We start from the raw sequence: 14,999 nt of genomic DNA, 5'->3' as shown, positions 1-14,999 counted from the left end.
GAATTTTAATTCATTCCCAATGAATATTTCGCAGCATAGGTATTTCTAAGTTCATATTAATTTGGCTAACTTTTAGAAAGTAATATCGAGATCACTTCTGCATGATTTGTTATCTATGTGTCAATTGATTTTTCAATCCTAAACTTTATCGATTTGAGGTTAGGTAAATTCAATTAATCTTCATTTTTCCTTGTGAACAAAACTCATGCCAAATAAGCAATCTTTCCCTTGCTAAATTATGCAGTTAGCAATGATAACTTCCTAGAGTTTAAGCAACGTAAGAAACCTTTCATGATTTGCACCTTCCATGATGACTCGTTATAAAAAGAATAGGGGTTAATAGTGCAAGATGTAATTTTATATCTTCCAAACTTAACCGAAGTATACTACTTTAGTGGGTAAATAACCTTGCTCATGATTTGTTTCAATACATAATGCTATTTGAAGAAAAACTATATTTATACTTTATTTATTTTGCATGTTCAATTAAACTAAATTCCTTCATAACAATTCATCTTGTACGATTAAATTAAAACCGATATAAAATTAAGAAGGAAAAACCTGGGTTTGGGATGAGATATCCACATGGATACCGGGAGATGACCCTCCCGCAGCCATTCCCTGGACTTGCTTAGGCGGCATCGCAGTTGTAGTCCTTCAAATGTGAAAGCAGCTTTACACTCCTTTTCGAAATTCCACCGTTGCTTCAATACTCTTCTTCTCTTTTTCGAGACAAGGAATTGTTAAGGGATTAACCACGAGAAGGGGGTAATAAGACCTTTAAGGTCTTAGCTTCTTCGGGAGCGAAAGGTTTACAAAGCCTAAAAAGGCCCTATATGGGTATATACACGGTGAAAAGAGTGTGTGTGAGTGTGGTTTCACAAATGAAGGCCCTTGGGAGATCTTTGGGCACGGAAGTGAAAGGGTATAAAAAGGGGGATCTTGAAGGGATTTCTGGACACGGGGGTAAGTTCCAAGCCAAGGGGAAAGGTGAAGGGTGTAAGGGGGTTTCAAAAGGCACAAGAGGGGGGCTTATGAATTTAAGACCGCCGGGGGAGGGGGGGGGGGGGGGGGCTTAAGGGCAAAGGGGGGGAAAGGGGGCTTTAAGCACGGAGGGGGAAGAAAAAAAAAGACTTACAAAGGCTTAATGGCTTTTAACACACGGGGGGGTTAAAGCTGTAAGAATGTGAGGGGATTAAATCCGGGGGAGGGGGGGAAAGGGAAAAAGAAACCTTCAAGAGGAAGGCTTAAAAGAACTCACAAGAAGGGGGGCTTAGACCGTCCCCTTAGAAGCTTCTCAAGAAGCTTCTATGGGCTCAAAGCCACGTGGAGGGAAGGGGAGTAACTTAAAGGCGGCGGATGGCGCTTCCCACGCAGTAGGAAATGGAGACGCCACTGGCGGCATATACTCTGGCTTCAGGCGGCGACAGCTGGCGCAGCGTTTTGTCACTCTCCACTTCATGACGGTAGTAAAATGGCAGCTCCCACAGTCGGGTCACGGACTAAAAACGATAGCGTGTACTTTCTTCTCTCCCTCTGTGAGCCTCCCGACTCTCCTTTCAGCCTCTCCACCGCTTGAGCTCTATCCCCTCCCTCTGGCAGCGACATCCTCTCTGGTTAAATAGGGGAGGGGAGGGGATATCCTCCCTCTCCATCGTGCCAATATGCATGGCACTCACACTCCCGCATGCTCCCACCGAGGAGCTTCCCCATAGTCTCTATTCCCCTCCCCTTCCAGCACGACCGTCGGTGGGGGGGATTTGAAAAACAAATTTTGCATTATCCTCAAGACATTGCTACACTACAAGGGACTGGGGCAATAGCGACGCCGATTAGTGACGGCGTTTATTGGCGTCGCTATTGGCGTCGCTATATGCGTCGCTATTAGCGTCGCTATACGCGTCGCTATTTGCGTCGCATTTGCGACGCAAATAGCGACGCATATAGCGACGCCGCAGGGAAAAAAAGCGCGGCCGAAACCAGAGCGCCGTTTTCATTTTGTTTTCTTCGCCTTTTGAGAGCGAGAGCGAGGGAGAGAGCCAAGGCTTTGTGAAAGAAGAGGAGGAAGAGACTTGTTGCCGCCGCTGCCGCCACCGCCACCGCCACCGTCGTTGTTTGCGAAGGAGAGGAGGAGCCCTCGTTGCAAAGAGAAGCCGCCCACGCTCGCCATATCTCATTGGTGAGTCTCCCTCTCTCTTTCTTTTACTTGTTGAAGGTTTAAATTGTTCTCTTTTGTTTATTTAGGAGAGGAAAAGAAAGAGAAGGAGAGGGAGAGGGAGAGAGAGGGAGAGAAAGAGAGGGAGAGGGAGAGAAAGAGAGTGAGAGTGCATTCTCTCTCTCTCTCTCTCCCTTTTGCTTGTTTAATGTTTAAATTACTTTCTTCTTTGCTTGTTTAGGAGAGGAAACGAGAGAGTAAGAGAGAAAGAGAGGGAGAGGGAGAGGGAAAGGGAAAGAAAGAGAAAGAGAAATAGAGGGAGAGGGAGAGGGAGGGGGAGGAAATAGGAGAGGGAGAGAAAGAAAAAGAGAGGGAGAAGGAGGGAGAGTGCATTCTCTCTCTCCCTCCCTCTCCCTTTTGCTTGTTTAATGTTTGAATCACTTTATTTTTTTCTTGTTTAGGAGAGGAAATGAGAGAGAAAGAGAGTGAGAGGGATAGGAAGGGGAAGGAAATGAGAGAGGGATAGAAAGAGGAAGAGAGGGAGAGTGCATTGTATCTCTCCCTCTCCCTTTTGCTTGGAGGATGTTTAAATCACTTTATTTTTTGCTTGTTTAGGAAATGAGAGAGAAAGAGAGATAGAGAGGGAGAGGGAGAAAAAGAGAGGGAGAGGGAGAGGGAGAGGGAGGGGGAGGGGAAGGAAATGAGAGAGGGAGAGAAAGAGGGAGGGGGAGGGAGAGGGAGCGAGGGAGCGAGGGAGAGGGAGAGGGAGAAAGAGGGAGAAAGAGGGAGGGAGAGGGAGAGGGAGGAGGAGGGAGGAAATGAGAGAGGGAGAGAAAGAGAACGAGAGGGTGAGGGAGAGGGTGAGAGAAAGAGAGGGAGAGGGTGAGGGAGAGGGAGAGGGAGAGGGAAGGGAATGAAATTTAAGATAATATACGTATCGATAATGGTATGCAATGTGCTTTGCATACGGCCACGTACTTCATCAAAATTAACCCAAAATTATTGTTATAGAAGTGGAGATCCCTTAAATTGAGTATAGGATAATTTCTCTCAGGTCTTATGACTATGAGTAGAATTGATTGAAATAAATTTTATTACTATAGTTGTAAAATTTCATAGATGGCGCGCATTAATTTTAAAATGGATTACTTATACTCAAAGCCGAGATATAACAAAAAATTATCTACCGGACAAACAAATCGTTGAGCATGATACAAGGCCGAGATATAACATCGGAAAATCTCTCGACTACTATATACAATGCAAGGTTTATGGTCAACTTGCAAGTTGACGTATATCTCCAAAAAGCTATCCATTTAAGCCTCGTTTGCTGTAATGTAGATAAGATGGCAAACGAAGAAGGTCCTATTGTTCAAGACCGCGAGTCGTATCTTAATCAGCGTGTCCCATGTCCTTGCTCTCAATGCAAGTTGGCAATTAGACGAAAACGCCGATTGTCTATAGAACACGTACGACGATTTGGCGAGTTTCAACCTGAGATTATTGATCAGGCGATTGCAGATTTTCAGCAAACAGTATTTTCAAGTTAGCATTTTTCATGCATTGTACTCTCAAGCTAATTGAAAACCATACACAATAAGATTGGGTCTTGTTGGCAAATTTTGTGTCCAGGGGGGTGATGTCTCGACCCAAGGGGGAGTGCACCCTTTGCGGCCAATTAGAAGAGTTCGTGGACGTGAGATGGATGGATGGCAGGAGCCAATAGACCACTCGCAAGGCCCATCTATATCGTCAATGCCAGAGGAGACAGACAACCTTCCCGACTTGCCTACAATCTTGGAGCCTGAGATGGAGGCAATGATCGATGCATTGATTCCCATGGATGTTGAGACATCTGACCCGCTTAGAGAGGAAGCATCCATACCATTATATGATGGGTGCCGAGTATCTCGGTTGAAGACATTGCTTGCACTCTTAAGTGTGCAAGCAAAATACGGTTGGAGTGATACGAGTGTGACTGAGTTATTCAGGTACCTTGCATACAGACTTCATTGTTTTTTTTTTAACAGTATTATTGTAAATATGGATGGATTTTTCAAGGTGTTTTATGATGTTTTCAGGTTATTGAAATATCATATATTGCCACCTGCAAACACCATGCCTGAGTCTCGTGATGATGCACGACATGTTTTACGGAAGCTTGGCATGGACTACAATAACATCCATGCATGTATCAACGACTGCATATTGTTTCGAGATGAATACGAGACTATGGAGACATGTCCAAAGTGTGGTGCTCACAGGTATCGACAGGACTTGCAAGGGCAGACCATCCCTCAAAAAGTCCTCAGACACTTTCCGCTCATCCCCCGCATAAACCACATGTTTCGCACGTCTGCCATGGCAAGCTTGACAACGTGGCATGTGCAGAATAGGTCTACGGATGGAGTGCAACGAATATCAGCAGATTCGCGCGCATGGAGCCACATTGACTCTACCTTCCCAGGCTTTGCGCGAGAGCCAAGGAATCTTCGGCTCGGTCTCGCCATGGATGGTGTGAACCCATTCGGTCTGCGCTCGACTTCTTACAGTGTGTGGCCTATAGTGCTTGTCAACTACAACATTCCTCCATGGCTTTCTACGAAGAAAGGACATCTCATCCTTAGCTTGCTCGTCCCGGGCCGCTACAAAGTAAAAAATATGGACGTGTATCTTCGTCCATTAGTCGATGAGCTTAAGATTTTGTGGGAGGAGGGGGTCACGGTGCAAGATATGAGCAGGCGCGATGGTCGGCGGTCAGCCAACATTCGAGCCATTCTCATGTGGACGATGCATGACTTTCCGGGATTGGGAGAGTGCTCAGGTGAGCAGACCTTTGTTCACGCCGGTAATATCTATATTTTATTTCATTCAATCAAGTATTCACTAGGTCGTGGATCGCCTTGCAGGTCTCGTTACCTCAGGTTATCATGCATGTCCATTGTGTGGGCCACAGTTAGACTCCCGAAGGTCACGAACCATGAAGAAGATGGTATATCAAGGACACGCCACTTTCTTGCCGGAGGATCATGAACTCAGGGAAGGTTTTCTTGGACGACCTCCAGCACGTATGAACGCTGCAAGCTGGTACGAGCTGAAAATGGTAAACCCGGAATCACATCCAAATGGAATGCGACGGTTCTCAGTTTTCTACGAGTTGCCATATTGGACCCACTTACAGGTCAACCACTTGTTGGATCCCATGCATATTTTCAAAAATGTGGGCAGCTTGCTATGGGACCACATCACAGGAAAGAGAGACACTATAGGGTCACGAATGGATTTAAAGGAGGTAGGTAAGATGGAGGCGCTTTGGCCGCAGTCGAGTGCTGAAGGGGGAGTGCAGCTTCCTCGCGCTCCCTGGGTTTTGTCTACCAAAGAAGAGCGCATTGTGAAGCAAGTAATCAAGTCTATCCGCACTCCGACGGGTATGATGCGTTCTCTCAGGTCCGCATTTTCTAAAGATGACCAAATGTCTGGGCTAAAATCCCATGATTGGCATAAGATATGTCAGGTTTGTGAACAGAATGGATTTTAATAAGCGTGGACATTTTGAAATTTGAAAAGTGACCATTATTCTTAATGCTTTCTCATTTGTGGCAGTTTGTCCTACCGATCGCGATCGCGGGATGCCTAACTCCAGAAATTCGCGGGGCCATTTACAAGCTGTCGACTTTGGTGCAATGGATCTCACAGAAAGAGATTAAGACGTCCTCTATTGAATCCGAAAGGCGGGGAGCAGTTGAGACGGTCTGTCTCTTTGAGAAATACCTGCCCACTAGCATGCTCACGATACAAGTTCACCTTCTTGTGCATCTTGTGGACGAAGTGGAGATTGCCGGACCTGTCCATACGCGATGGATGTTCTTCCTGGAGCGCTTCATGAAAACCCTGAAAGGCTTTGTGCGACAACGAGCTCGTCCGGAAGGTAGCATGGCGGAGGGTTGGTTGGTGTCAGAGGCATTAGTGCATATCTCACAATGGCTACCAACGGTGGAACCAGACAATGAAATGCTATGGACGCTCAAGGACGATGACAGGCTGACTGGAGATGTGGTGGTTGGAAATGGGGTAGAAAAAAGAATGGATGCCTCAATGGAAGAGAAAGTGAATCGCTTTTGTATGTTGCACCATGCCTCCATGGAGACGTGGCTCGCCAAGTACCAGATTGTAAGGCAAGATCGAGAGGAAGCGCGAGCTGAATTCCGACGCAGTACGCGTCACCGACCGATTCGATATCCCGAAGGCATGGAGGAGATGCCGCGGTTTATGTCAACACGATGGTTGCATGGAGCCTTGATCGCAGCATCCAGCGAAGGGGCAGAGGTCTCAATGGAGGAGTGGGAGTTCTCGAGGAGATGTAGTCCAAAGGTAATGAGGGGTTTAGAATGTGTCGTATCTGAATTTGTTTGCTACATCTAATTTGAGTGTTTCAATGTGCAGTACAAAATATATAGTGCAGCGTGGTCGCGCGGACGGCATTTTCGGGTGGAGCGTATTGACAAAATGCGCTCCACAATGGACTGTGGTGTCATGGCAAGGTTTGAGCAAGAGAGCCGGCGACGAGCAACGGATCCGAACACGGTTGTGGATGAGATGGAGTATTTTGGGAATTTGCAAAGTATTATTACGGTGGATTACCGTAGCTTCTCCATGATAATATTCGATGTGCAGTGGTTCAAAGTGGTACTTGGAGGAGCTGGCGCAACGGTTCGACGAGGTCCATCTGGATTTCTCGAAATAGATTCCGAAAAAAAATGGATGGATTTGCGCGACACCTTTGTGTTGCCGGCACATTGTGAACAGGTAATCTTCTAGTCATTTGCTTGCTAATTGTAATACGACATGCTTTATGTCACAATGGTTTGAAGACGGTTTGTAAGTGTTTGTGAACAGGTAATCTTCTATCCAAATCCCCGACAACCTCGATGGTGGTATGTTATACCTTCAACTCCTAGAGGTGCGAGAGTATACGATCAAAGCGATGTTCCAGGCATAGATGAAGAATATATGCAAATAGAGGGATCGAAATTACAAGGGGTGGAGGCCACCGCAAGCTTGGAGCCCGCATCGGCTAACAATGATGGAAATACAGAAGTCGTAGAATTTTTTGAGAACGAGGCAGACTCGTTCTTTTGTGGTGACATGTCTATCGACCTTCCAGTGTATGCAGAGTTATGTCAGGAGATTAACATGGGACCATAGAATACTTCATTCTTGGAGAATTGTATTACTCAATTCGTTGTTTAGATCTTCCATAAAGGTAGATAAGATATGCATTTTAAGATGGATTTTTCAAAAATGATTTATATTAATGCGCTTTGTATAGTTTCAATTGATTATTCTAACATTATTTTTTATCTCTGCAGGTATCTTTATTTTCAGGATGAGTCGAGGGATGAGCGATGAGGAGTTTCAGGAGATGATGGCACGTATGTCTCCAGATCAGCTCGCGAGATTCAGAGAGATAGCAGATCAGGAGCTGTCTCGTTCTTCGTCAGGGCACTCTGCTAGATCAGCTTCAGTGCGATCAGATGCTTCAGCTTCGAGCAGACGATCTCGACGCTCGCGACTTGGGCCAGAGGGAGGGACTGCGACTGCAGGAGGATCAGGGGGGTGCTGCTGTGGAGACACGGACGCGGTGTCTCCGTCTCGTCGTTCAGCTAGAGCTCGGTCACCTCCAGGATTTGTCACACCTGTGGGGACGTCCACTCCAGTTACTCCGGCTTCTGCGCAGCCGTCGGCAGTTGTCACGCCTTTTGGTGGCACTCCTTTTGGTGGCACCCCCTCTGGTGGCACTCCTTTTGGTGGCACCCCCTCTGGTGGCACTCCTTTTGGTGGCACCCCCTCTGGTGGCACCCCTTTCAGTGGCACTCCGGGAGAGGGTACCCCCGTCGGTACACCGGATGTTCAGGGGTCTCCTGGATATGCCCAGGAGCGTGGACGGAGATGGGAGAGGGCCCATACGAGGCACACTCCTAGGGATTATGGATACCTAGTGGATGGCAGGTCAGGAGCTATCATCATGAATGATGAGGGAAGGAGGGTGATAGCTCGCATGAGGGAGTTGTGCCAACAAGTTTTTCGGCACAACGTCCTGGATCATTGGAGGAACATACCGGAGGGGAGCAAGGAGTACATAGTAGCATCCTTGCATGAGGAGTTCCCGGTGCCAGCCGCAGTGGATAGATTCTCTACGGGCTGGATGATGGATTGCATGCGTGCATACATGTCACATAGACGATCCGACGCACGCAAGGCAATCAAGAGTGGGGCTCCAAAGCCCGAGTGGTTAGATGCAGAGGACTGGCGCCGACTGAGAGAGGAGGCTACAAATTCGCCAGGACGTTGGAGTCAGCAGCGGGAGGCGGCGAGGGCACGAATCGAGGCCGGATCGGTACATCATCTTGGGAGTGGCGGCCACAAGACATATTTGGAGGACTTTGTAAGTTTCTCTTTTGTTTTGCTTATTTGTTTTTTTGAGATATTATTTGTACTGACAATCATATTTCTAACAATTAGCATTTTGTTTTCTTTTTAGCACTCCATTACAAATCGTGATCCGCAAGGCCTTGAGACTCAATATGCAGAGAGGCACGGTCTCAGATCATTGATCGACCGATTGTACAGACGCGGCGGCCCAGTAAGTCTCTCATCTTTCATGTCCGTAGTTACCATGAGATATTTGAATGCATTATTGTATGGTGGATTGATATGTTGTTTCTTTTTCTGCAGAATCCGTTTGATGCTCCTTTGCAGAGGGACGAGCTTTCGGGGGACGACGATTTGTAGCTCGCCCTCGGATCCTTAGCGCTCACATACCTTTAGTTTTTAGTCGCCCGATCTATGTAGACATTTTCTATGTATTAGTGATATTGTTTTATGATTGTACCAATCGCATTTTATGCGATATCATGTATTTATTTCATCTATCAGTTTTATGATTTCAGTATAGATTCTTTTTGTTTGCAAACGCTTTGTATGCAGCAGTGCAGAAACTATTTTGTATGGCTCTCATACAGCACACAGTGCTATATGTGGCAGGGCAGCTTGCTGCCCTGCCACAAAATTTTTTTTTCCTCTGTTACCGTTGCTATTTGCGTCGCAAATTTACTGCAGGCGTCGCTATTGTCGTCGCTATCAGCGTCGCAAATTCTCTGCAACCGTCGCTATATGCGTCGCTATATAGCGACGCATATAGCGACGCAAATAGCGACGATTCCATGGCGTCGTCAATAACGACGCTTTTTGCGACGACGGGGGCAAATTTTGTTGTTTGTATTTTTGTCGCTTTAAACGTCGCTATAAGGTCTATATCTTGTAGTGCTATATCGATATCTGTAACGTGTCCACTAACATCCTCTAGGACACGTCTTAGCAGTCCATCGGAAAGGTTGTCTAGAAGACTCCACCCGGCACTCCCATGGAATGTTGCGGGTTTTGTAATCTAGGACTTTCCGCGTCTGCCCCGTAACGGAAGTGTCCTGGGCGCTTCCCACTTAGGATCGAATGGAATTGTTGGTTGTTTTGCTAACAGCGACTAACGTCAGACCTGATCGAGCTACTTTACGCAGAACGCCCGGTCTGAAGCGGATTCATGCTGCACTTGGTTCAAGGAGAATGGGGAAACGAGAGGGATGCAAGGCTCGACCTCTCTGCCAAAAGGCATAGTCCCATTCCGTTCCCCTAAAACAGCTTGAATCGGGTAATTGGTATTTCCAAGTCATCGTTCTCCTTTCTTGTTTTGGTGATGTCCGTTGAAGACCTTGAGAAAAGTTCCCGGCTAACCGGGACCACCCATCCGTAGGACAGACCTATGGTCTATCCTCCGCACTTTCCTCAGTTTGTTTTAGTTAAGTAATTACCTACCACATTAGTTTGACACATACAAACAGCTTCCTTGATTAACCCTGTTAAGCACTGGTTCCTTCACGTAATCTTATCACAGGACATAAAGAAAACAATGCCAAACAACTCCTTTATTATCATTATATCCTTTTATCTTTGAAATACAAGGAGTTCCCGCCCGTAGGCGTATCCAGTAATCCTTCCTGTGATTACTATCCCAAGTTTCCGCCCGTAGACTAGTATGCGGGCCTCGAGATCCAATCCCGAGTCACGTTAGTCTCTTGTGCAGGGCCCGGAAGGCGAGGGATTTACAGCCAGAGTCCCCCCTGGCACCCAAGCGTCCTCCTGCTCCAAGCAGAACTCAACGGAGAGACCTCTCACGGCGGGTTCGGTCCACGTTCCCGGCGCGGTTCACAACCCCCTTGGTTAGGGTCAGGTAGGCAGTCGGGGGTAACTGAGCTGCCTCTCAGGCACCAACCTGAAGTATTTAAATATATTTTCATCCTTTAGTTCATTGAGCAAACAATGCAAACAGTCCTTTCTAAACTGTTACAAGCACAATCAATTTCAGTGGACTTTTAGCTGGCAAACTGTTAAGGAGTAACTCCTTTTCCTCCGAATGCAACCCGCATTCGATCCAGAATCAATTGCAACTTGGCAAGATTCCTATCATTCTTAGGGTCAGGGTCATACCCTTCCAATACATTAGGTTTGTTGTGGCAGGATCCAGCGACCATGTCGCCTTAGTTTATTGTCGGTCATTTGCTTCAAGGCAACGCCTAATCTTCCTTTCCCTTGGCAATTACTTTTCCAAGGAAAGTGAGTTAACAGGATGATTACTCATCCTCTTGTAAGTTAAATTCTTTAAATAACTTGCTAACCTCATTTCGAGAGATGGCAAGACTCTTTGCGGACAAATTCCAAGACTATACAATGTTGCGGCTTGTGCGCAAGTATTGCATCTATTCTACGGAATCCTCCTACCCATTTCTTAGTGTTCCGACCACGGGTTTTAACCCTAGCCGAGTAACAGGATTTTGGGGTATCCTTCAAGTCATTTCTAATTAGGTTTGGCTAATGATTCTAGAATATGCAACTCCGTCGGAGTTCCATCATGATCCTTAGGATAAAACCTTAGATCATTTCATGAATAAACAACCAATCGCTTCGACATTTTGTGAATGCGTGTAAGATCCCTAGATTCACAGTTTTTGTCTTAAGCGAGGTCGAATTATCCTTGCACTAAATCCTAGTTATCTCTTAGGATTCCTATCATATTGACTCAGTCATGTTTATACTAATCCTTGATGTTTATATTACCTAGTCAATTTCAATTATGCTTGTTCTGTGATAAGAATGATCCTTCTAGGGTGATAAACCAAATCTAACGGGATCCAATTCGCGTAAACATGCGATTGATTGCCGTTTCCTTGGTAAGGTAAAATTACTTACTAATCTGTACGCTAACTTTCCTAATTAATCCAGCCTACTACTTTGTAGTCTATGCTCTCAAACTTATGCATTGGCGAGTCATACAATCTTTCCTTGGTGCATGCTAATTTGGTTACTAACTTTCCCTAGGGCCTACTAGGTCTTGCATCAACAATCGTACCTACTACCTTGTAGTTTATCCTTTGGCATCTTATGCATTTACACCTAATTACGACTCTTTAATGATTGATCCTTTTCTCATGACGGCTACGCAATTTCCTAACATTCTCCTAGCCACTAAGTTGTGATGATACTCAAGCGAAAACTAGTGTTGCTCTATTCCATCGTATAACTATGTTGCAAGTCATACGTTCGTTTTTAGTGCCCTATTAGTTCTTTCCGAATGAAATCTTATGGTGCTAGACTTTCCCTATGAAATCATAATGTGCATATACGCTTAATTCATCATATCTAGGATGGCAACTAATGCACATATAAACTTCGTCTTCTTGCTTAGATTCTTTACCTTAATAAAATACCATCTACATGCATCTAAATCCCTAACCATTCAATCTTTCATAATGCTCAAAAAGATGCATTTCTTTCAATGCCTTTTAATCTAAACGTAACTTGAAATTTCCTTCCTAAGCGCGCCTAACCATTTCCTTATGCGGAATTAATACGAAAGAACCTGGACTTGTGGTGACGGGGTGATGTCCACTTGCACATTTGGCGACGAACCTCCCGCGGTTGCCTCCTGGGATCTTTTAGGAGCCATCGTAGTCGTAATTTCGACTTACGATCCGCCTTTGTGCTCGTATGTGGATGGTTTCCTTTTCGGAATAGAACTTCGACTAAAGCTTCGGACTTCTCCACGAATTCGAATCGGCGCGGTAATTGGACTACTTGCGGTTTTAACAATCTTGTCCGAAGTCTTGTTGACGGTCCTTGAGAGGTCTTTATGGCCTCACCGTCTCATTCTTCGGAGTCCCGGTCTTTAAGGGATGTTGGGAAATACGCCGTGGGAAAGGCCTTTTGGGCCAAGGGTGGAAAAATGGCCTTAAAGGGGTGACAAAGGGTAGGAGGTTGGGGGTCGTGGGAAGGGGGTCTAGAGAGGCCCCCTATGGAAGCTTCCAAAGGCTTCTGGTGGGCACGTGGACAGGGGAGATGTCGTGGCGAAGTGGCATGGAATGGCGGCCTGGCAGCGTGGACAGCGCTGTGGACGGGGGGTGTGGCAGCTGGCGGACCCCAGGCTGAAGGTGAGGCGGCGTGTGGCAGCTGGCGGCGGCTGGGCGGCAGCGCGGCGGTGGTGGGCTGGCGGCCAGCAGGACGGCAGCTGGAGGCAGCAATCACGGCGGCGAGGGCTGGGCACATCACGGCCTTGCAGACTCCCTCTCCTCTCTTCTTCCCACTCACACGACTTCCTCTCTCTCTGTCCGTAACCAGAATCCTCCTCCTCTCTCCAGTCTCTGAGTGTGTCCGTAAACACACCACCCATCAAGGGGGTGTTTTTATAGCTAGTGGGGGTGGGGAAGGGGTCTCCCCCCACGTGGGGGAAACTGCCCATGCAACCCCCACCTTCCCATCCCCTCCACATACTCCCTTTCCTCCAGCCATGCATCGGCTGGGGGAAAGGGATCATTACATAAAAAAATTTGCCTTAAATTGATTGAATTTCCCCTCCCAAGAGGGTGTTTCCGCGCGGGTTACGGTTTTGAACCCCCGGTTCGATTTACCATTCGCAGAGGACCCTATTTTCCCTCGTGCGACTCACACATTACGCGGCCAATAATTTAAATGCGAGAGATACCCTTTGCACAGGGTTTGCACGGCGTGTGGGAAGTAATATTTACGATATGATCACGCGGAAATATTACATTCTCTCCCCCTTAGAAGAATCGAGATGTCCTCATCTCGAGATAAACTGGGGATATTGAAGATTGAGAGAGCTTTCATCCATCCAGGTAGCATCCTCTTCGGGGTAATCTTTCCACTGGACGAGGCATTCTCTCAAGGTTCTAGATCTCAACTGTCCCTCCCTGACCGTGGCCAATACCTTGACGGTGTCCCTCACTGAGCTTGGGGCATTGCTTTCTGAAGTGACCGAGTTCATTGCAGTGGAAACATCGGATGTTTCGGCCATTACCTTTACCTCTCCTTTAACCTTAATACTAAGGTATTTTTCCTATTAATACTTATTGTTGCATAAATAAGCCTTCCTTTCAAGCCTAGTCATATCCCAAGATGGAGCCTTGAAGTCTTGTTGTTGTATATAAGCCTTAGCCACTTTGTTGTTGCCTTTTGTCCTGGGTCTAATACTCTTCACATCAGTAGTCTCACCCATGAGTGCACCTTTTTGAGCATCATGTAATGGACCTAGGCATAATAAGACCTACTACTTGCTTTGTCATCATATGTAGAGTAATGTGTGATGCATTATACACTATTCTTATTTTCTATAGAAACTCTAGGTAAGCATACAATCATCCCATATTATTGTGTTCACGTCCAGCCATATATTCACGTTTATTGGGTTCTGTGCAGCTGGGTTTAGGCTGAATGCCCCGATATTAAACATTTTCTTGAGTCAGATATGCAGTTGGAGGTGCCAATGGACAGTCTACCTGGTATCCAGCTTCCAACGGATATTCAACCTGGAGTAATAGTTGGAGTCACAACTGTCATAGTATCGTTGCTATTCGACTTATTAAACTAATATGAAAGAAGAGCGACCGACACGCCGACTGCGCATTGGTATCATGAGCATATGAGGACGGCGCTTTGTGATCGTTTAGTTCATTCAGAGAAAACATTCCAGCGCCTCGGGGGAATAATCTCATCATCGCCATCTAACCTTGACAAAATAACGAGTTATAATGGAGCAGATCAGAATATTGGGAATGCTTGGGACGTCAGTCTCGATGTGCGTGCTGGGTGCATACATGTGCCACAAGACGGAGGTCCAGCAGCTTGATAGTCGGACCACCTCGTCACAGGCTAACGGCCCCGGCAACAAAGTCCATGTTAGTCATCATTCTTCTTCTTCTTTCTCCTCCGCTCTAGACGATCATATTACCACTTCAAAGCACCTAGCAGCCCCACCTGCTCGACAACAGATCATTCGTCGACCGCTGCCGCCCGCACTCTGTTGGCTGTATTGCAGCTTCTAATGCTTATTGAATGCACCATGGCAGCCAAAACGGATCACAATGGTTATTGTAACATTCCATATCCGAAAACATTGTACGTGCGTTTCGTCAATCTTAAACTCTGGTTACAAGTACTGGTAGAATTCCGTTCCCTTATTTTGAATCAAAGCTTCTTACGTGCTTTGAACCAATCATTTTCGAAGATTGTATAGCCAGTCATGCGATAGAGTGTGTACGCACGCAGGCGTGCGCACGGCACGTCTGTTCCCATGTATTTCTTGCCATCACTAGCTCGCGCCAATTGGGCCATACTTGAACTCAAATATTGACACGGACGATAATCTAAGGTGAATTGGATCCATAGAATGAAGCAAAAGATATTGTCAAGCACAATAAATTTACAGAAAAGGGGTTTG

General features: G+C 46.3%; 1 protein-coding gene across 1 annotated transcript; it reads left to right on the top strand.

The window, feature by feature from the left end:
- Positions 1–2,130: 2,130 nt before the first annotated feature.
- On the top strand, positions 2,131–14,408 carry LOC148020319 (uncharacterized). Its single transcript, XM_087699677.1, has 3 exons — positions 2,131–2,179; positions 7,525–7,947; positions 14,320–14,408. The coding sequence occupies exons 2-3, from the start codon at positions 7,542–7,544 to the stop codon at positions 14,406–14,408; spliced, it is 495 nt and encodes a 164-aa protein (XP_087555803.1). The 5' UTR covers positions 2,131–2,179; positions 7,525–7,541.
- The last annotated feature ends 591 nt before the right edge of the window (positions 14,409–14,999 follow it).

Source organism: Lygodium microphyllum, chromosome 19 (genome assembly GCF_053477565.2).
Source record: "Lygodium microphyllum isolate KBCC chromosome 19, Lygodium_microphyllum_v1.1.10, whole genome shotgun sequence".
NCBI lineage: Eukaryota > Viridiplantae > Streptophyta > Polypodiopsida > Schizaeales > Lygodiaceae > Lygodium > Lygodium microphyllum.
This window is presented reverse-complemented; position numbering and strand designations above follow the sequence as displayed.

Coding starts and splice junctions, on each gene's coding strand:
- LOC148020319 (XM_087699677.1), top strand. CDS start 7,542: ATGAGTCGAGGGATGAGCGATGAGGAGTTTCAGGAGATGATGGCACGT. Junction 7,948..14,319: donor TTTTGGTGGCACCCCCTCTG/GTGGCACTCCTT, acceptor ATAATGGAGCAG/ATCAGAATATTGGGAATGCT.